This window comes from Lycorma delicatula, chromosome 2, assembly GCF_047948215.1.
Source record: "Lycorma delicatula isolate Av1 chromosome 2, ASM4794821v1, whole genome shotgun sequence".
Taxonomy (NCBI): domain Eukaryota; kingdom Metazoa; phylum Arthropoda; class Insecta; order Hemiptera; family Fulgoridae; genus Lycorma; species Lycorma delicatula.
In genome coordinates, this window is record NC_134456.1 from 40357989 (window position 1) to 40382204 (window position 24216).

General features: G+C 31.9%; 1 protein-coding gene across 2 annotated transcripts; it reads right to left on the reverse strand.

Moving 5' to 3' along the window:
- LOC142318747 (uncharacterized) lies at nt 1-24191 on the reverse strand. Of its 2 annotated transcripts, none has more exons than XM_075355162.1 (6): nt 23794-24191; nt 17243-18403; nt 12088-12205; nt 6063-6217; nt 5236-5420; nt 1-256 (listed from the first exon to the last, which is right to left on the reverse strand). In XM_075355162.1, exons 1-6 carry the CDS (start codon nt 23919-23921, stop codon nt 84-86), a joined length of 1920 nt encoding a protein of 639 aa, XP_075211277.1. In that variant the 5' UTR covers nt 23922-24191; the 3' UTR covers nt 1-83. The 2 variants fall into 2 exon arrangements, with proteins under 2 accessions (XP_075211277.1, XP_075211278.1); XM_075355163.1 differs by lacking the exon at nt 23794-24191 and adding an exon at nt 19249-19351.
- Between the last annotated feature and the right edge of the window lie 25 nt (nt 24192-24216).

The window sequence follows — 24216 nt, forward strand, 5'->3', positions numbered from 1 at the left end:
TAACATAAAATATAGTTTTATTTATCTGCTAATAATAAAAAGATATAAAAAAAAAAATGTTAAGAATAAATTACAGTTGTAATTCACATATCTGAAATACTCCATTTGTATGCTTCTTCATCTCTTGCTTTTCGATTATTTTGTGTGGTAAACCATTGTTTTTCAAAGCCATTTGATCTGTCCACACCATCCCAACGATATCCAGGCCGAATTCCAAAACGATTGGGCATAAATGATCCTTTATATACAGGTTTAACTGAAAATTAGAAAAAAAAACAAAAATAATTCTTAAGCTTACCTAAAGAAAAAGCCAAAAAGGAAACAGTATATATATGTATACACAGATGGCAAATCCCTCACAGATTCATTTTTAATTCTCCCATTTTTTAGGTTGCTAGAAAGCTGAAAAAATATGATAATTAGATAAAGGCTTTCTCTGTGGGATGACAAAAAAAAACAATATCTCATGGGAACTAAAGATGAATTATACACAATTTCTTATTAAGCAATCTTATTGCTATGACTATTCTTATTGCAACTAATGACACATCAACTTCCAGTTATGAATGAGTTTATCTAAATATCACTCAGTGTATAAATTTGTTCTGAGTGCAAGGTTGTCAGGCTATTTTAAATTTTGTTACTTATACTTTAAAACATAATGTGTATGTGATCGACAAATTATGAATACCAGTAGAGTAAAAATCAAAGATCCAGGAAAGGAAACACTAATAACGGTTTATGTCATAGTTAAGACATGAATTTTAAAGTTGTGATTATGAAAGCAGTAATTACGATATTACTGAAGCAGAGAAAAGTAAAAACTGTGTTAAAAAAAATAAATTTAAAGTAATGGAAGGTGATGTCAGAAGATGGGAAAAATAAAAAAGAAGAGTTAAAAATGCACCTTTCTTAAGAAAAACTGTTCTGTGAAGCCTTATAGGAGCAGGATAGAAAGGTTATTGAGTTTATACCCCAGAAATTGGATTAGGAATACTATTATGAGGAAAATAATAATATCTTTAGAAGCAAAAAATTAACCAAATAATAAAATTTACAAAAGAAATGAAGAATTTAATGCTAGTTTGAAGCAGTTAAGGCATATGATCAAGCAAATACAGTAATGAACAAGCATAGCGCAGAAACTCCTTGATGATTACAGATAAAAACAGAAAACTTATTTCATTTTAGAAATATATAACAAAATTAAGGCAACAATGCAGTTATAGATCGAGATGGATTGGATACATGGATCAAATACCTATTTATTTTGATGTGCCAACTAAAGTTATTGTACAAAATAATTGGAGAGAAACCAGTCATGATTTGATTTAAAGGAACTTATAAATCATGAATTATCCTCATTTTATGAATATTAGTTGAGCTAAAAATTACCACTATATATCATATAATGTAAAACTGTCTCAGAAAAAAATTTTCTATTAGAGTTGTATTATGTGAAAAACAAAAAAGATAGATCGATGGTTTGGTGTTAAGACTGATTATACAATATTTGGAGTCGAGTTGGTGGGCTTAAAAGTGATGTATGTTGCTTATGTTGGATGCCTTTAAAAGCAACTTAAGTGAAGATGTAAAAACACAAATTGCACATCTAAAACCTAATTTGTAAATTATTCCAGATGGAATGACGAGTCAGCTGCACATATTAGACGTCCTCTACAATTAATTGGTTAATAAACTAATAAAGATTCTTTAAAGATGCAAGTAAAATTAAAAAATAACCATTCCTTATTTTACTATGAGAATAAATTAAATGAGATTGGTATGGGATATTCAAAGTTTCCATCAATATAAAAATACTGCAATATAAAACTATTTTTGTTAATGTTTATTAAAAATTTGTACAATGAATTTAGCGCAATTTTATGGACATGTATATTTTGACTGTTTATTTGTGTATGTAATTTATGATTTTTATAAAATATATTAACTATTAATTAAAAAAAAAATAAAAAACATAACATATTATAAAATAAAATGTTGCTAAATAACAGCAAAAATCATGTTAAATAATTCTGTTTCCAAGGTAGACAACATAAGGTGCAGCTTCACTGTAAATATTTATAACTGGGGTTATTATTAACCAGAGTAGTCAATAACATAAAAACAATTATCAGAGGGTGAAATGTATATATATCAGGATACAAATACGAACTTCTTAATTACAGACTGAATTAAAGAATCCGGTTCCCTGAGCTAAAAAAATTTTATTATAAACTGTTGATATGTTTTCAATCTTCTTTCTATTATATGATCTTATATTCTGCTAAGGGTTAGTAATAAGGTTAAGTTCAATTAGGTCAACAAATTTAAATTACAGATAGATTAGACAAACTTAAGGATTATTAGTTACGTCTTCATGAAATTACATTACTTAGGTATATATAAATGTACATGTATATACATATTATATATAGGGTTATTTTTTTTCAAAGTCCGATCGGTCACAAAATAAAAACCCGTGCAAAAATCGAATGAACCTTTGCGCATATGTTGCACAGCGACTCTAGTATGGCCTTCAGTTACGCCACGTTACTTCGTTTAGTTCTGAACATGCCGCTAGCACGTAAACATGTCTACAACAATAACATCTCCTGCCAAGTGTGAAGTGCGTGCGGTAATTCGATTTCTTCAGACTGAGGGGTGTAGTGCAGCTGAAATTCATAGATGAAAAAGTAATGTCAGGAAAGGAATGTGGGGTCAGCGAATAAGTAATGTCAAGTAATGTCATGTTGAGCAAGTGGATGAGGCAATTTGAGAAAATCGTTGGTTCACAATTTCTGTATTGTGATTCGTTTCCTGAAATTTCAAGGTCAGCCTCTACACCATTGTGAGTGAGAGACTTCAGTACCGCAAACTGTGTGCAAGATGCTGTCCGACCATCACAAAAAAAAGAGTATGGACATCTCCCTAATGTTTCTCCAGCGCTACCACAATGAAGAAGATTTTTTGAACAAAATTGTCACAGCGGTTGAGACATGGGTCCATTTTTAAACTGAAGAAACAAAAGAACAATCCAAACAGCGGATGCATTCTCATTATCCCAGTAAACCAAAGAAGTTCAAGTGAACCTTCACCAACAGAAATTGTACGGCTACTGTGTTCTGGGACGGGAATGGATTTCTCTTGGTGGAATTCATGGAACGTGGCACGACCATCACTGCAGCCCCATACTGCATGACCTCTTCAACGTCTACGAAGGGCAATTCAGAATAAGCAGAGAGGAATGTTGTCATCAGGCATTATCTTTCTCCATGACAATGCTTGGCCGTACAATGCAGCATTTTCGTTGGGAAGCAATTGATCACCCACCATACAGCCCGGACTTGGCTCCATCCGATCTTCACCTCTTTGCTCACATGAGACGCTGGCTAGGAGGACAACATTTTGGCACAGACATCGAGCTGCAGACCAGCGTAGAAACATGGCTGAAAACACAGGCAGCTCCGTTCTATGACAAGGGTATTGGAAAGTTGGTACCATGCTACGACAAATGTCTAAATCAGAGTGGCGACTATATAGAGAAATAACGGAACTATGTAAGTACTTGTTACAAATAAAAAAAATTTTTATTTTCACTGTGATTTTAATTTTGTGACCAATCGGACCTTGAAAAAAATAACCCTCATGTATATATGAGGGTTATAACTATATATATATATATATATATATATATATATATATATATATATATAACTATATATATTAACTATATAATTAACTTAGCAAAACAATTCTTTTTTTATTGTATTTGTTCATATTCCCCTCTGTACTAATATTTCAAAGACAAGAATAAAAACTGTTTACCACCAAGAGTACAGAATTCGATAATGCTTCTTACCTAATGCTTATTATTTTTTTCTAATAGCGCTTCCAAGGTTTCCCTCATCATCAGTTAAACTTTTTCTTCTAAATCACACATTAAATTCAAACCATTAAAATTATAAAATAAAAAATATGTAGTCAGAAATATTGACGTAACAAGACCGGTATAGCGGACCTCAGTAACAGATTACTATCAATTATTATGAAAGTAATAAAAAGTATAATAACTGGAGGAATACAGAAAAGGACAAAAAGGAGAACCCTTTTTGTAAAGAATAGGTTCATTATACAATTGTATTTTAATATACTGCCTGCTGTCACACAATGAACACCTGTTGTACAATAAGAGACCAGGTTTGGAATTCGGGGCAAGAAAAGCCTCGGTCGATTGTTCTCACGCTTCAACTTGGGTCTGGTCCGGCAGGTAAAGAGGATAGCAGTATAAATAGCCAGTAAGACCAGCTAAAATTGAGTTCTACTAAAATCAGTCTGGGAGACGTTACCGCATTGGTCCGGCGAGGAGATTCTCAAATCCAGTTCAATGATTAAGACTGAGTAATTCCAGTAAACCAGAAATAGTGTGTATCTGTATTATTTACTATTGATGTTTATTACTATTTGATGTGTAATATTATGATTGTTAATTTTAGTTGATTAGAGTATGTATTATGCTCTGTTTTTACATCGTGCTTACTGTTTTGATTAATTTATGTATTACATTCTGCATTATGACATGTATTATGTTATGTATTAATTGTTTGATCTGTTGTTATCGACATGTAATATTATTATCGTTTACTGCTAGTATCTGATTATTATTGTGTTTGTAATTATTATATTAACATTTGTGTTCATTAACTGTCACTTATTATCATTATTACTATTTTCATTATTGTTATTATTATTAATTTGTCTGGTTGTAATTATGAACATTTTAAACCAATAAACTTTAATTATATAAACATATTAAATTGTCAATCTCTCAATATCATGATCGAGCCTCGAAACATGCGACAATACTAAAACTTTTTTTTTTATTATGTGGCTAGCCAGACTTACAGTACTGTATTAAGTGTGAGTACAGTACTGTATGTATGGATAGCCATAAAATGAAAAAATAAACTTTTTAATTTTATATTTATTAATATTTATGACTACATATTTTTAAATGTAATTATTTTAATGGTTTGAATTTAATGTGTGATTTGGAAGAAAAATTTTAACTGATGATGACAGTAAACCTCAAAAGTGCTATTAGAAAAAAATAAGTATAATGTAAGAAGCATTATTGAATTTTGTACTCTTGGTGGTAAAAGGTTTTTATAATTTTGTCTTTGAAAATACATATATAATATATATACTAACACCTTCAAAAAATAAATTACTTACCTTCTAATAAAGTAACCGATTCCTTTTGTTTCTGACGAATGTAATCTAACATTGGATCACCTTCTCTTTCTTGAGCTTTTAAATGTTTGTCCAAATCATCATCATCTGCATAGCGTGCCAGAGGTTTGGACATTTCATGAACTGCGTTAGCAAATCTTTCTGCAGCTTCTTCAACTTGTTTTATTCTGAAATCCATCATTGTATAAAATTATAATGACCAACTCAACAAAAATATAATATCTTTACAATACATAACAAAAAAATTTTGGTTCAGCCATAGTAAAAATTTAGGCTCATTAGAAGTAAAATATGTATATTGAAATTATCTAATAAAATGACAGGAAATGTTAGAATTTAGAAGATGTAAGTAATAAACAGAATTTTTGCATAAACATTCCTCATGCTTTTCTATAAAAATAATAAAAAAACAGAATTTAGTTTTGGAAACTTATCACATACTGAAAAATGATGGGTGAAAATCAAAAGTCTTTAAATATTTTATCAAAATTTAAAACATTATAGGAACTCTGCCAGATTTTTTTCTACAAGTAAAATGCGAATTATAATTTGTGAGATTATTACACAATTCTATATAAAAATTTTTTTTCTAAATAAATGTCCACATTCATAATTTTATTTTTATCAGTAATTTTTTAATAGTAATATCAACTAACATTGAAAGTATATAATACTTCGCATTAATCCTGGTATTCAAAAACAGATTGAAATCTTAGATTTTTTTAAAATTTTTGTGAAGTATGAATTAATAATAAAAAATGTTGCAATCATAAGATAGACAAAAAATTAAATATTAAAGAGCAACCTACCCTCTTCCCCACTTGGCATATTTTTCATTTTGTTCAGCTGATTTCTGAGCCTTCTCTATAGCTTGCTGTTTTTCTTTTTCAGTGTCTCTTTTCTGACCAGTTTTACGATCTCTCATTATGGGTGCAGCACCTTTACCTGACAATTCTGTACTCAACTATAAAACAAAACAGAAAAAACAATACTTCATTTTAACAAATATAATTTTCCCAACTCAATACAATGCTAACTCTAAAAATAACTAAGATTTAAATAATTAAATTTCCAAGTTATTTCATTAAAGAATCCTTTCATAACTAATAATAATGTCAACAGTCAAGCATGTGAGATATTACAAAGAATGATTTTTTTAAAGAAATAATACAAAAAAAAAGTATCTATCATTGTACTATCATTGTACTATCTTGTACTTACTATCATTTACTTTATTAAAGTGTAAATATATTTATATTTACTTCCTATAAATAATCAATATTTATTACACGAATTACACAACTTAAAAAAATAAATTTAGTTTTAAATCTTTAACCCAATGATGTGATGTTTAAATGTCTACACAGCTGACAGAAATCATATTTAAATCCCCTGACATTATGCTGGGGAACACAGTAATACGAGGCACGCTTTTAAAGTAAGTATAGTTTTGAAATTCTGCTGCTTCTATGCTGCGTTTGGCATTCCACACATGCGCACTGTGTACCAGCATCTGTTACCAAGCCACAGATACCATTACAGAAATTTTGACTGTGTTTATGTTTGTTTGTGAGCATTTAAAATGCCTCTGCTGATTGAGAATCCTGCTGACTGTGAAACACGTGGTGCGATTCGTTTTCTTAGTGCTAAGGCGTGAAAGTGGCTGAAATTCATTGTCATACCAGTGAAGTGTATGGAGAAAACAACATTATGAGCGATGGAATGGCATGAAAATGGGTTAGACTTTTTAAAGATGGCCGCCAGAATGTTCATGATGAGGAATGAAATGGATAATCTTTTGTCATTACTGAAGATTTGGTGCAGAAAGTTGACGAAAAAGTGAGAGAGAACAGATGCTTTACGATTTCTTTGCTATCTGAAAAGTTTCCTCAGTGTTGTGAAGTTGAGAAGTGTTGTGTGTGAAATTGTGACCAAACATTTAAATTATTTAAAACTGTGCTCACGCTGGATACCGAAAATGATGACAGAGGTGCACAAACCAAACGTTTAGGCAGTGCGTTGACTTTTCTTGACCAGTATAATGTAAAAGGTGATGATTTTTTAAGTCATATTGTCACAGGCGATGAAACATGGGTGGCTGCACGTGTGGCGATCAAACTCCACACTGGAATAGAAGCAGCAGCCCACGGAATGGCGGTATTCAACATCACCCAAGAAAGTGAAGATTAAGCAGACAATTTCAGCCCGCAAAATCATGCATACAGTGGTTTGGAAGAGGAAGGGGGTGTTGCTGGTGGAGTTTTTGCCTCGTGGTGACACAATAAACTCTACGATGTATTCTGAGACTTTAAAAAAACTGCACCATGCAATCCAAAACAAAAGGAGTGGTATGTTGAGTAAAGGGATCCTTTTGCTTCATGACAATACCCATCCACATGTGGCTAATCAAACTCAAGAACTCATCATTTCATTTGGCTTGGAACAACTTGATCACCCTCCATACAGTCCGGATCTAGCGCCCAGTGACTTGTTCCTGCATTTGCAGAAACATCTGGGTGGTCAGTGCCATGATGGTGTCAAAGCGATTGTGTTGCAGTGGTCTAAATTAAGTCAGACAGCAGATTCTATGACGATGGTGTTCAAAAGCTGGTTGCATGATACAAGTGCCTTAATACTGGTGGCAATTATGTAGAAAAGTAGATTAAAATGCAGGCTTTCACGTAAAAATAAAATTGTTAAGAATAGTTTACTTTTTTTTTTTTAATTTCTAAACAGTAATTACTTTAAAAACATTCCTCATACATAAAAAATTAACCAATAAAGATTTTTTACTGAAAATGTTCCAAAGTTCCAATTACATTTGTTTTCCATTCTGTTAGCCTTCTATATAAATCTTGGTCCAATAATGGTTGAAACATGTCGATTACAACATTAGTACTGGGAGGAAGAGTAGGATTTGTCATATCATCACCTACAAAAATTTTGAAATATAAACAATAGGCTGAACTAGATTCATAAATTTTGTAAAATTTTATTCCAAATGTTGATCGTTTAGATTTATGACATTGCACAAATGAAAGGTGACCTCTGAAATTCATTAGACTTTCATTCAAAACTATGTTCTAAGAAGGAAGATGTAATTCAGAAAAGTTTTTAGAAAGATGTTGTATGATATGCCTAATTTTTTTTAGTTTATCATTTTCATTGTTGTCAGTAGTGAAATGCAAGAAACGTGATATTAGGTTGAATCTCTCTCCGCTCATTGTTTTATCAAATATGGGTGTGTCAATGCATCTATTTTTACACCAATACAATTGGATACATGATTTTCATACCTGCGCCATTGAAATTATATCTGCAGTAGTTTCAAACCATTCATCGTCATCTTTCAACTTTTTCCTAACAAGATTGTTTAGTTGCTTAGTAGCATAAGCATTAATTTCATCACAAATTTTATCAAAGGTTCTATATATTCCAAAAAAATGTGAAGTTCTAAACGTGGAACTGACTCAACTTATTCAATATATCTTCACAAATGCCACTATGTTCAGTAAAAGAATATATAAAGGGGTTAATTTGAGTTTTTGTCCAATTCCAATCGCTTAGTTTTTTCGGCATCGTTGTATGTACGCACTTAGAAGAGCCTGGTGCATCATCATCATTATCACCACTTTCCTCACCAATTTCATCATTAGATTCACTAGAACTATTACTACAACTTTCTTCAGACTTTGATTAATCATCAGAAAAATCAGTACATTCATTATCACTGTTTAGAACGCTTTCTAAACACTTTGTCAATTCTTTCACATCTTCACCACGAAACCTTTTCTTCACCATGATGGATGGCTACTGAAGTCATAAAAAAAATACGAACAAAGAGATTATTTTATTTTGATAAGAAGCAGTGAGTGAGGCTAGAAAGGGGTTTACGAAAATCACATGTCAGCACTTCACTTCAGAATACATTACTATGCCATCAGCTATAAACTGAAATATATACATGTATAAGAAGCACTGCAGCATTGCAACTTGAGATTGTCATATGACTTATGTGCCAAAAAATCGTGTGACGACCTCTGAGCATCATATGATTCGAACGGGTTAATATTGAGCAAACTGTTATTTAACTTTTCAAATATGATCAATGTATCTTTAATACTGGGTTACTCAAAAAGAAGGAGCAGATTTTAAATATTTATTTATAACCAATAACAATAGATAGAGATTAAATACGATACATCACTGAATAGAGAAAAGTTCAAAATTTTAAATATTAGTTCCATTCAATGCCTCTCTTTTTCTCTTTTAGCCTCCAGGGCCACCATAAGGTATTACTTCAGAGGATGAATGAGGATGTTATGTGTGAATAATGAAGTGTAATATTATACATTCTCAGGTCGACCATTCTTGAGATGTGTGGTTGATTGAAATCCATCCACCAAAGAACACCAGTATTCACAATCTAGTATTCAAATCCGTACAAAAGTAAATGCCTTTACTAGAATTTGAACCTTAGAACTCTTGACTTCAAAATCAGCTGATTTGCAATGATGAGTTCACCACTAGACCAACTCAGTGGGTTCATTCAATACCTACAGCGGCACTTGGTTTGTTTACAAGAAAATGGCAATACCCCAGGAAAAATCATTTTGTCTGCTGCAGTGTGCTAAGAGTAAATCCATTGTTTCAGTGCAGTGTGCATTTCATTGTAAGTTTAACAAAGAGCTGCCTTATCATAACAGATCTACAATTGGTACAAGGGATTCGTAGAAGATGGTTGGATATACAAAGCAAAAAGCAATAGGCATCCTTGCAAACCAGATGAAAATTTTGAGCGTATCTGAACGGCTTTTGAATGCAGCCCTAGGAAATCCACAAACAGAGGAAGCAGAGAACTTGGAATTCTGCAACCAAAGTATGGCATGTGCTTAAAAAAAGTCTGCATCTGAAGCTGTAAAAGTTGCAGTTAATTCAAGCATTGCATCCTGGTGATCGTGAAAAAAGATAACAATTTTGCACTGCAATTTTGTGTACATTTTGCGTTAATCAAATTTTTAGCTCATCTTTATGCAATACAACAATCTATGTATTTTTAGTGGGAGTATTTTAAACGTTATTATCTAAATATCCATTATTAACCCATATTATGGAGTATTTACAGAAAAATAAATAATAAAATGTAGTCATAAGTTCATTTTTGAAGAAGCTTACAGTTTATTTATTTCATTATATGTTATAAAACAATACTTTACATAATGTGAACATAAAAGTTAACCCTTTAAATATTTAAAAAATTTTCAACTGACCAAAAATATATGTAACGTACTAATAATATTCAGGAAAATTGGGCGAGTATTACTTGAAAATCAACAGAAAATTAAAAAACAAGGTAAGTGAACAGCAATAAAACATAACTTTATTCACATTGGAATTAAAAAAACATTCTTGAAAAATAATATGAAATAAAATATATTCTTGATTATAAAGTTTAGTATATATATGACCTACAATTTAGATACCCAAGATATTTTTAAAATAAAAATTAATGTTTACTACTACACAACAAAAGAAAAATATAATATTCAATCAAAACATATAGGATTTAAAAATAAAGATTCATAATAATGACTTACTAATAATTTATATTGTGTTAATGTTTTATTTATTTTGTGTTAATGATATAAAAATAATAAATAAGTCATAATAAAAATACTGAGTTTTAGTTTCAGTTTCTCAGAAAAAACAAACAACATCCATCATTAGTCATATGAAATTACATCACCATTATACTGTGTAATGAGAAAATTTATATTTGACTAATTAATATTAAATAATGAATAGTTACTAAACCTATAATTTACAAAATATTGTGTATGGAAAAACTACGAACAAAAAAAAAATCACTATAATACATTTACTGGAAATAAAAAATGAGAATTTGCACTCCACATAGCATAGTTATTACTTCACTGTGTTATGGGATGTATATGGGTTGTAAAAATAATCAAGGTCAAACACTAAACGCACATCAGAGGAATATTATTTCATTCTCAGCCGCATCACAGACAGTAGTACGGGACATATATACCCCATACCACAGTGAAAGTGTTAAAATAAATTTTATGAAGAGAATTAATTAGAACTATTTTATACAAAATAAAAGATTGGAGAAAAATATATTTCATTAATTTAATGTTAGGAAATAATAAACTTATTTTCCAAGGGTGGATATAAAGATGAAGAATAAAAAGAAAAAACATTGTCTAAATGACGTCTACAGGAGCAGCAAATCTTTACTTACTTCTTAAGGGGTTTTGGCTAGAATAAAAAATAATTTTCTAGAAACAAATTTTCTAAATTAAGTTTATTTTACTGTAATTAAAAAATTGATCATTAACAACTTTTTAACATAAAATCTACTTAATTCAACTTCTTAATTAGTGCATTTAAGTTCAGCAACTTTCAATTCTACATGTAGAAATAAAATACTTCACAAATCACAAAATTTAACATTTAAGAATTTAAAAAAAAATTTAAATCTATGAAGGTAAAAAAAGAAAATTTCTGAATAACTTCTGTTTTTCATACAATTACCCTGGATGCAGCTCATAATTAAGCAGAATATATGCATTTAATCAAACACAAGGCAGACTTACTTTCTGATATGATGGCTCATTTACCTTGACACAGGGCAGAACTAGTCAATTTGGCATCCTGCCCAGCCAGTGAACATGAAGAAAGCTCCTACTTTTGATTGGGGTCCAGTTCAAAGACTGTTAAACCACTTAGCTGTAGCCATAACTTTATCAGTCATGCAGTAAAAGGTACAATTTTTTTTAGCATTCTTATAAACACCAAAACACAATTTACCTTAGAAAACATTTGATGTTCTTTGTCTTTGAATTCTTCAAGTTCTTTTCTAAGCTGTTTTGCATTCTGAAGTCCTGCTTGTTTTCCATCAAGTGTTTTCTCCATTTTATTATGCTTACTGAAAAACCAACAGAACAATATATGGATTATGCTAGCAACAGGCACAAATTATTTAATAAAAATATTATTTTTAAGTCCAAATGTTATAAAAGAGAAATAAAAAAGTGAAGAAGTAAAATTATCAAAAATATTCTAATATGTAAAATGTAATCATGTAATTAATATAAAAGATTCTAAAACTCTTCTATAAAATATAATGGACCCTGGTTATATGCTATATAAATATGAAAACAACACAATCATTTAATAAGCCAGCTATGGTATAAAATATTTGTCTGTCTTTAAGATATAACAGACAAAAATTCATAAAAGTAGCAATTACCTGTACTAAAGCACAGCATAGACAAATAATCAGAATGAAGTGAATTTAAAAGTTATTAATGAAGGGAATTATAAAACGAGGTGATACTACATAAAACAGCAAGATGGAGTTCAAAATTTCTACATTTTTCTGTTATTGTTGCCCATTGCCAACATCACCCTATTAATTAAAAAAATATAATCACTTCCTATGACAAATCAAACCAAAATAAATGTATTTAAAAAAGACATATTTCAAAGCATTTTCAAATAACTTATGTGGGCATTTCAGAGGTTGCTGGTTATCAAAAAACTGCTAGTAGCAATAGTTGAGCCAGTTTGAGAACAGCAGCGCCACGTCAGTCACCACAGACAACTGAAATTTTTTTTAAAAATAAGGTTGTAAGGAAAAAAATTTAATATAAAATTTGGTATGTCATTACAAAAGTTTATATATTTTAATTACTGGTTTAAATTTTAGGATAGTCTGAATAAAGTCTTTTTGTTGGGCTTATCCAATCAATTTTTTGAATTTCATTTATTAAAGTTTCATATTTTTCAGGTTTTTTACCCTCAGAAAAAAATAAACGTAAGACTTGAATACTTTATTTTGAGCAGTATGGAATACAGTTCAGATTAGGAGTAAATAAAAAATTATTAACTAAGTTATTGCCAGCATCAAATCAGAGAATCTTCATTCTTTACTGAGCATGGTGTAGTTGAGACCTGGCATAATCTTCTTTTCCAAATATCAATTACTCTTTGATATTTACATTGAAAATCTCAAATGTTTAAGCTTAGTAAATTGAAATAGTACTTTCTTTTGACAGAATCAAAGAAAATAAATTTTTATGCATTGAATACCAAAATAATATATCCATGAAAACAAAATAGGTAGTCTACATCTCTTCTCACTTTCTGTTTAGCCTCCAGAACCACCGTAAGGTATTATTTGAGAGGATGAATGAGATAGTCTACATCAGTATCAGAAATTGTACACGCATGGTCAAGCTTAGTTTTCAAGCTCTACTTCTAAGGAGTTCAGATAAATGCACTATATAATGGCCTTTCCAACATCCAAAAATCCACAAATCAACCAACTTTATTCTCTGATTTGTTCTGAACATCTGACACCCACGTAGATATATTTAGACTGATTTACATCACAGATAAAAAATGATTGGTTAGGACAAATTTAAACCAAAAATAATATTTGCAAAAAAAAAATGGATCATTTAATTCCTTCAAAAAGTATAGTATAAATATTTCCAATGTAAGTTTTTTTTTCTATGGAGATGCTATTCTCACACGTATTGTCATGATTTTTAGTTTTGGATTTTATCAAGTCATTCTCATATTATTTTACCATCCAATCTAGCCACATAAAGATAATAGAAGAGTGATCCTCTCTAGTCTATCCATAGGTAAAGGCTAGCAAAGATATTTTATAGATGAGTAATACACAATCCATAAATATATCGCACTTTATAAGTAAATTCATGTTTATGTACAGAATTATTCCAAATTGCATGGAAATCACTCAGGAGATAATTCTATAGCCAAGAATAAGAAAAAAAGTTTATATAAACACAGGTTAGAAAACATTAGGGAGTTTCAGCTTAAGAAACATTTAGTAGCCCTACTTTTTGCACCATCTCTGAAATTAAACCACACTAAAATATTTTGGGTAAAGATTAAGGATAGATTTGGTACTTTCTTATGGTTTTTGATCTATTAAATTGAATAAATGTGGTCCCAGACCTCTATTTTACTTAGATTTTAAGAAAAACATGGTAAAATATGAAAAAGATTTGTTGGAAAATACACTTTTTCAGGTTTAGAATAAAATAACTTTGTTAATTTACCAATAAACAAATAAAAATTTCTAGTTAACTTTATAGAAAATTTAATTCTGAGAAAACTGTAAATAATGTCTATTAATATTTACACAAATTTGAGCGGTTAACTTTAATTACAAACAAAACACACAAACAGGAACAGAAAAGTGATACAATTTTAAACAGAACAATTTACATACAAATGCTAAAAATAATTAACATAAATTTGAAAGATATCCTTCTAAAACATACTAAAATTTTGTTTTATCGATTGACAATAACAGCTGATCAACAATTAAGTCAAGTGTCAAACATCTGAATATTCATTTCAGTGATGTTTCTGCTATTACTTTTCAGTCTGTTATAAAAGTCACAATGGGTGCTACCACAAGTTAGTTTTCATTTGGGTTGATGTACATGATGTTACTTTATGGTAAAGTATAATAAAAAGGATTTACTACTGTGTGTGAATACCAGGGAAATTATCCAAATTGACGAGTACTGGATCGTAAAACATTTGAGGCTTTGGAGAGGTGAGTTCGAGAAATAGATATGCTTAAACCACAATGATTTGATGCTGGTTGTGAAAATTTAAATGATAATGGTGAAGAAGCAATATTGAATACAGTACAAGTATCTCCCACCTCAAGCACCAAAAGGCTGCCACATCACTTTCATGTTTCGCAATCAAGTATGTGGCGAACATTACAGAAGCAACACTTATACACATTTCATACAACACACGTACAAGATTTATTACCACCTGATTTTGGTAAATGGATGAAATTCTGTCGTTGGTTAATTAGAAAATGTGAACATCATTCCCGATTTCTTAAGTAATATTCTAATTACCAATGAATCCTCCCATGAGACTGTCACAAATCATTTCCAATGGACATATTCGTTTAATGTGTGGTGTTATCTTCTTGGTGATAATCTCAACCTACACAAGAATCAATGGAGAGTGGTGCTCACATTTTTTTGTAAACAAATTTGATGGAACTCTTGGAAGATATTCCACTTGCAGATAAGAGTGCAGATGTGATTTTTCAATGATGATGCAACTGGTCACTACTGTCATGATGTGCTGAATCATTTAAATTTAACACATTTAATAAGCAATGGATTGGTCGAAATGGACCAGTAAAATGGTCACCACGATCTCCTAACCTCACACCAGCAGACTTTTTCCTTTGAGGTTGGATGAAGTCGTTAATTTATTCCACTCATATAGGCACACAAGAAGAATTTAAACAAAGTATAATAGAAACTGAAGCTAGTAATAGGAATAATAATGATGCTCTTAGATGTGCCTGGCTAGCATAGATTCACTGAGCTGAACTATGCATTGAACAGAATGGTGGCCACATGAGCAACTCCTTTGAAGAAATGTTTGCAACTTTATCAAGTAACCATTTTGATATTTTATAATTTAAAAAAAAACCAAAAAGTATATGATTTTTATTTTTTTTAAATCTATTTTTCATTCATTTTTTTCTGTATTGCTACGTTTTCTATTTATTTTCATTTACATTATGTTGTTCAAACATTAATGAAAATAGTTCTGTTTAAAATCATATCACTTTTCCAATTCAATTTGTGCGTTTTGTTTCTAATTAAAGTTGAACTTCTCGAATTTATGTTTAATTTCAATTGTTTACATCAACTTTCTTAGAATTAAATTCTTAACAAAGTTAATTTGAAATTTATATTTTTTTACTGGTAAATTAACAAAGTTATTTTATTTCAGAGCTAAAAATGTGTATTTTTTTACAAAATATTTTTGTGTTTTTTCCGTTTTTTTTAAAACCTAAGTGAAGTAGAGGTCTGAGACCACTTTTATTGAATTTCATAGATCAAAGACCATAAAGAAGCACCAAATTTACCCCTCAATTTGTACCCCAACTATTTTAGTATGGTTTAATTTCACACGGGAACAAAAAGCAGGACTAAAGATTTTATGAGCTGAAACTCACTACAAACTGCTTTCTGACCTACGTTTATATTTACTTTTTCTCTTATTTTGGTTAAAGAATAATCTCTTGAGAGATTGTTATGCAATTTGCAATTACCAGTATATATAACCCTATTATTGATTATATCACTGCTATTATTATACATACATAAGCATATGTAGATAATTTACATTACATAAGCTATCTGCTAATGGATTTATCTGATTTCAAATTACTATAAATTTGAAAAACAGAGTGACTGATGTACCAACATCAATTAAAAGAATGACTAAGAATTTATGTTCCCCAACTTAATGTTCTTTACAATACTTGTGTTTGTTATACAAACTACATCAAGGTGGTAATTGAATTCCTGAAGCATTTACTACAGCACATCTGTTACTTTGATTTTTTTTTGTTCATCCAGAATTTTGGGAAATGGTGACCCATACACAGCATCTTTAATGTAATCCCAGAGTATAAAGTTTTGGGGAACATAGTGACCAGTCAATGTGGTGAAGCGTTCATTGTGGTAACAGGAAATAGCCATGTTCCATTCTAGTAACAGCCCAACTTGTTTAAAAATGTAGCCTCTAGTATCTTCACTCAATTAGGGAAATAAGACAGTTCTGTAGTATATCCAGATGTAAATGACTAAACACAGGTTTTGATTAAAAAAAAATTGATTATGAACATTTAACAAAGAAATGACACAGTAGGTGTTAAGTTCAGATGAGTTGCACTTATGCTTGATAGTTTATCAGTAATTATGTTAAATGCTCAATTTTATCATAAAAGGGTACAATCTGAATCTTTTGACAATCTTATTCAATTGCTAAAGAAATATTTTGGTTTTGATTAAATTTAAAAAACCCATAATGTACAACAATCAAATTTTGATTTCTAATTTAATTAACTCAAACAAAAAAAAAGAATGCATACCTGTGTGAACTTGATCCAGTTCTATGAGAATCAAAATGATCTCTTTCCTTTGATTTGTGTTGTTTGAATTTATTTTCATTTGTACGACTTCTGCTACCACCATCACTATCACTACTATCATATTTTCTTCTATCTTTCTTATAATCAACAACAGAAGACTTCTTGTTATGTACATCAGGCAATCTATTATATTTCTCACAATCTTTACTAGTTCTTTTATTTTTATCACATCGCTTATCAGAATGTAATTTCACTCTAGGGGGAGAAATATCAGAATCACTTTCATTGCAATTTTTCCTAGAAGATAGTAAACTACCTTTTCTTTTTTCTTGAGGCGAGAACTCCCTGTAATGCTTTGATTTTTTTTCATATCTACTTGTTTTTCTGGGAGGAGATAAATCAGAATCTCTATATCTAATTTTCCTTTCAGATCTTCCAGGGAGTGAAAAATCAGAATCAGAACTTGTATGCTGTCTAGATTTCCTTTCAGGTATTTTATTCAACCTTCTGGGAGGAGACAAGTCAGACTCAGAATCTTTGTGATGTTTATATTTATTTGAACTTCTAGGAGGAGATAAATCAGAGTCAGTCTGATTTTTTAATTCTCTGATGGGTGATTTATTCGATTTTCTAGGATCAGATAAATCAGAATCTGAATCACTTTTGTCCTTATACTTATTCTTACAGGATTTCTGATATGAACTATGAGATGGAGACATGTCTAAATCATTTACTTTTCTTGTTTTTTCAAGAGAAGAGCTTAGTTTTCTATGTGTTTGCGGTAAATAAATATTATGGTTATTTCCAAAACTAGAGTCTTCTAAAAATTGTTTGTGTTTTCCTTTTAATAACCTAGCGATTTTTTGATTCTGTTCAGTAACACCTATATCCAATGATTTTATAGAATTAACAGTTTTTAAATCTGTTACAGCAGTTTCAAAACTATCTTTTACTGTAAGTTCTCCATCGCCATTTTCGGTTCCAAAAACTTTCCATCGTTTTGCATTTCCGTAATATTCCATAGCTTGTACTTCAGGGGGTCTTTCATCAATAATACCTGCTACCTGTGGTGCATCTTCATCCAACTGATAAAGTTCTACTTCATCATCGTCTAAAACGCGCATGTTCTTCAAATCTATGTCATCATCAATTATCTGTGACCTGTAGATAAAATAGAAGAAATAGAAGATTAAAAACTAATATTTCACACTATATTATTATTAAACAGAGGTGTAAAAACTAAATGAAAAAAGTACATTAATAACATATAATTGTATGGTATTCTGGTCAGTGTACTATCAACTCATAAGTTCAAAAGAAATAATTAGTAATAACGAATTTTTAATAGTTTTTTAAAGATAATAAACAGAAATCTCATTTCAGTGAATTAAAACTTTGTTTATTAACCTTTTTTTTCTGTTTAACCTCCGGGGCCACAGTTAAGCATTACTGTACAGAGGATGAGATGAACGATTTGTAGCGTGTGTGAAAAATGCCATGCCTGACCGGGATTCGAACCCGGGACCTCCAGGTGAAAGGCACCCGGTGTGTTTATTAACCTGGAATATGATAGCTAAAGAATAGTTTATAAGTGTCATTAAAATACACAATTTCAGATACACATGCTGCCTGATAAACATACACATTATATTTCAATACAGAATGGTTAAAAATAGTTATTAATTCAATCTGTGTAGTTAGGCTATTGTTACATTACTTCATTGCCAGCTTTTTTTTCGCAGGTTATAAGTTTCAATTTTATCCAGTGGGCATTACAGTTTAAGTTTTGTGGACAACAACTTGACATGAAGAGCCTGCTACTTGGTCCACAGGCAACCCACAAATAGATAAGATCAAGAATATACTGGCTTTCTTATCAAGGTCTTAGCAACATCAGCATGAATATTCTAGCAGATTAAGATCTACATCTGCAGGAATGATAATAGGAGAGATTAGAATTACAGATAAGAAAAACGAGTGGGTGTGGAAATGACGACTCTACTTACAGGAGAGATTAAGGTAGTTTACCATCTTTTCCAGGATTTCAGACTTCAGTAAACCGAGAGTACTTACAAACAAAAATATTACTTTATGATATACCAAAGTAATTAATTATTTTTCTCATGAAACCTGAAAATTAAATGAACACAAGATGTTATTGTATAATATTTAAAAACATTTAATTATAAGTCTTAGTAAAGTCAATAGTATTGGTAAACAAATATATTGGCTTTTGTTACCATAATGAAATTAATATGCATAATACAATTCTAAAATTAATATACACTACTTTAATTAAGTACCATCTTAGCTGATATATACTGCATGTCATACAGATTAACAAATAAAATACATTAAATAAATTAGTATATAATTAAACATGTACATATATATCGTAGGATCACAATAACATGATGTTGATATATATATCAACATCATGTTACAATTGTGCAGCCAGCACTTGTGTTAAGTAAAGTGCTGAACAGTACTTGCAGTTTGATGGGCTTGGCTGGCCAATGTTCAACAATTACTAGGCTCGGAAGAAAGATGGCAAACTATTTTACTTTCAATTTCACTTCTCGACCTCTGGCCCCATGCTGTATAACTTGTATATACTGCTACCGGCAGAGATTTGCTTCAAGCAAATTAGCATGGCTACATTCATGTCATTGGGACTGACAACGATAAGTGGCTGTCAGTCAACCTGTACTGCTGTGGGGTTACACTACACGGCTGCGCAGTGTTGCAGGAGTGCCACTATCAGCTAAATAAGGACTTTTCTTTAGTTACATCGTGTCCCCATTTCTTAGGTTCATGAGGACAGTAAATATTTCTGATCCTCTGGCAGGTTCAGGAAGCGATTTCGCTTCGAACTCACCAGTGGTCTACATTAGGAGCTTCTAGCTTTTGACTTCTTGAGCTGGTTGTGTGAAAATGGACGTTCTTGCTCGAGGAAGAAATTGTGAATGCTCACCTGGTATTGTGTTAGGTGATAGGTTCATTCAGGCTGTTAATGTAGCGCATGGCATTTCAGTCAATGCTTTATTCTTTTAAGTGTCTATGGAGCAGTTCGGAGGTTGCTTGGTCGACTTGGTCAGTCTGGCCAAGGACTTGGTGTCCAGTAACCCCTTCAAAGCAAGAAGGTCGATCAGCGCCGAGACCCCGAACCACCCAGGTCTCGGGTGTCTTCACGAGGACTGTGGAGCGTCCTTGTGTACAGGCGGCTTGCACAAAAACTCCTGCTGAAGCCTCAGCGTCGAACTGTGCGGAGAAGACCTCGGTCGGAACCGCGCAGTGGGAGCTACTCTGTAGAAGGCGAGCCAAGTCTGACGGGTGGCTCCTCTCGAAGTCAAAGGTGGTGGAGAGCAGTGGTGAGGTGGTCGGCTCTGTGCCGGAAGTTTCCAGGGCGACATCTCCCTTAAACAGGTCGAGCTCAGGATAAGAAGACATTGAGGTATCGAGGAGATGTGGTCCGCGTGAGCCAAAATTACCACAAAGAAGGAGTCTAGAATTTCGGTCAAGTTTAGACAGCTGGTGTTAAAAAATAAGAACCTTCAGAGCGCAAACCGAGCCCTTGACTCAGTTGTTTCTCGGCTGTCGGGCAAGTGGTGGAAGGGTTCAAGGACTTCCACCACTTGAGCAACTACGGCAACGGGGGAGGGTCCTAGGTGAGATCCACACTTGTTTAAAATGGGTGGAGGAGAAGGTGAAAGCCTGTCTCCTTCGCTGCGGTAACAGCCGCGCCTGGGCCTAGGCAGGTTAGTCCTCTGCCGGCTATCAAAATTAAGTGAGCCAATGTTAAGGTGGTTCCTGTCACACCAGGGGCTTCGTCTGCGATAACGGAGCTGGCCCTGAAGAAGGTACTGGACCCGCGGAGAGAAAGTTTCAGATCTCCCGGGTTACTAAAACAAGGGACCATGGTGTCGTCCTGGAGGTCGTTAACAAGTGAAGGGTTAGCAGGCGAAGCGGCTGCTGGAGGCCGACTTTCTTAAGAAGAATGGGCTGAAGGCTGAGTTGCTGGTCGAGTGGAGGCCGCAAATATTGGTCTATGACCTACCTAGGGCAACGAGGGTGGAGGAGCCCGAAATCCTCAAGGTCACATACAGCCAAAATCCGGTATTGGATATGACTGTCCAGAATTTCCTCAAGAGGACCAGGGTGGTCCGGCAGTTGGAGAGGAAAGAGACTCCAAAAAACCACTGGATAATTGAAACCTTGCCAAAGACCCGGCTGGTCTTGGTGGCGGGTGTCAGCTGTTCCTTGGGTGAACCTCTTGCAGGGTCATCGACCATACAGAAGTACCCTGGTGCTTCAAATTTCAAGGCTTTGGTCACACCTCTCTCCGCTGTAGAGCACAGTCAGAGATGTATGGTAATTGTGCCCTAGCTGGGCACAGGGCAGCTAACTGCCCTAATAAGACCGCACCTGCAAAGTGCGCTCCTTGTGTCTTGGTGAAAGGCTTTGATGCTGGCTACCAGGTTGGGGGCAAACAATGCAGATCGCACGACATAACCCACCGGGTTGGTCTAGTGGTGAACGCGTCTTCCCAAATCAGCTGATTTGGAAGTCGAGAGTTCCAGGGTTGAAGTACTAGTAAAGTGAAAATTGGGTCAGTTGCAATCCTGGTTTCAACTGTGGTATGTTGTACCCTTTAGTAACCATTAGGGAAACCACTTATCACTTCTTTATTGGGGGTCGGAAGAGTAGTAGCATTCTGTGCCTCTGTTATTGTTCAAAGTCTGTTTATTTATCTGGAGGTAACATAAAAGGCCTAACGAATAGCTGAGATGGCCAAGAGGTAAACCAATCATGCAATAATTTACAAAATCTAATCTAATCTAGTTTAAATTCTATCAGAGTTTATGGATGACAATTACTTAAATCGTACTATGTCAGTATTAGTTGAACCTTTACATAATTCAGAAAAACTACTTTTTTTTAACTGGTCTCAACTAAGAGGCCAGAGAATCAGCCTTACTCTGTACTTCTGTACTTCTGTACTACATGTATTTGAAAAATTTGATCCTGAAAATTTATAAAATTTAATTAGCAACATGATGGAATACTTGGTTGAATCACGCGTATTTAACAATAGGTAACATAACAAAATTCACAAGATTTTATATTTAAAAAAATCTGGCAATGGTATAGTTAAACTTTACTGGCAAATGTTTTTCTTTTACCTAAAAATGTACATCTAACCCTTTCCAACTGTTTGTCCTTTTGAGATATAAACTTAAAAATTTGATTACAATATCTTACACAATCAGTTTGAATATAAACACCCACTCTGAGGTTAAAAGTTGACCACAATTGTATTATTATTGTATTTAGAAGTTACATAATTTCTTTTTAATTCTTATATCTCTTTATTGCAGAATTCCTGGTGAGGTAAGTCCACAGTAACCAGGCCAAAACAGACAAAAGTCAAATAAAATTTATAAGACAAAATCTAGATTTTTTTCTTAAAAAAAGGTTTAAAACTTATATAAGTAAAATTTTGATTCGATCCAGTCCTAGTTGAGATATTTCTTCTGTCAACCCATCTTTATTAGACCCTATGCAAAATATGAAGATTTTTTTCTCTGGTCAACTCTGATATCAACATATGAATGAACAAAATTTATCTTCCTTATTTTTGCTTTTATCTCAAAGATTTTCATATTCAAGAAACCAAAAAAAATAGAAAGGTGATTTCTGTCATAAGTCCTTATTGTTATAGAATGAATTAAACTATAACTGCCAGGTACGTAAAAATGTATAAATTAATATAGTGAAGGGCAATTAAACTAAAGTTTAAAGTCAATCATAACTATTTTTAAGTTAATCAGCATGAAAAAAAAAATTATAGAATTCCAACGTTTAATAACGTAATTAAATTATGGTAGTACCAATTACTATTTTAACATCTGAACAAAAATGGGCACTTGTGCACTTATGTGCAGTTTGAAAAAAAATTAGTTTTCTCTAAAAATGATATAACCATTATATTACCATTTTTAAAACAATTTACATTTATTTATTTTATAAATATAATTTAACCAAACTTAACCTACACTTGCTAACCTTGACCAATTAACACAGAAATGTTTTGTATTTAAATAATAAATTCAATAATTATTGCAATTATTTTTTCAATTAAATTTAAAGACTGTTTTTCAAAAATAGTGTTAATTTGTTAAGGTTAGCAAGCGAAGGTCAAGTTTAGTTATATCTACAATTATAAGCAGCAAACTTTTGGGCTATAGTTAAATAATATCACCCAATATCGAAAAAAAACATACTTCTAATCAGCATGTAAAATAGGTCTAGAATCGATAATTTTTAGACAAAAACTTTTTGAAACTGTGGTACCACCTGAAGTGCACAAGTGCCTAAAAATGTATAAACCACACTGAATGTTAATGAGAATAAATGCAGAAAAAAATTAACAATAATAATATCGTAGTAATAAGTCATAACCTGTACTGTTCAAGTGTTTATGTGCACCACATCTTCTACCAAAATAAAATGTTTTAAGAAACCTAATATTGCAAATTAACAACTTTTACCTTTTCAATGCTGCAGACGAAGACAGAGATTTTTGTTTTTTCTTTTTTTTCTTGTCTTCTTTATCATACGATAAATATCTTTTAAGATATTCTTTTTGGGAAAGAGTCGTCTTATTCCCTGAAGACATTATGGAAAAGGTGAAAACAAAACTAAAAAACTTTAGTAAAATTAAAAAAACGAATCACAATAATCATTATGTTTACAAACCCAAAATAAATACAAAAATAACCTAAACGTTACTAACGATAAAACACGATACAACAATTCAAGTTTCCAAATTTAAAAATATGGTAAACAAAGAGTAAATCAGAACTATAAAATTATGAAAGTTTATATACGATTTAACATTTGAATAAATAACGGTTTTAAAAATTTTCACACAGCTTTCATTAGTACGAGGTCGAAGCACCGCAAACAATCAC

Bases quoted from the DNA above. Each gene is read 5' to 3' on its own strand.
- LOC142318747 (XM_075355162.1), bottom strand. From the start codon at position 23,921: ATGTCTTCAGGGAATAAGACGACTCTTTCCCAAAAAGAATATCTTAAA. The intron at 18,404-23,793 runs GTAAAAGTTGTT...TTTTATCTACAG, and splicing joins TCGTCTGCAGCATTGAAAAG to GTCACAGATAATTGATGATG. The intron at 257-5,235 runs GTAAGTAATTTA...TCTAATTTTCAG, and splicing joins ATCGGTTACTTTATTAGAAG to TTAAACCTGTATATAAAGGA.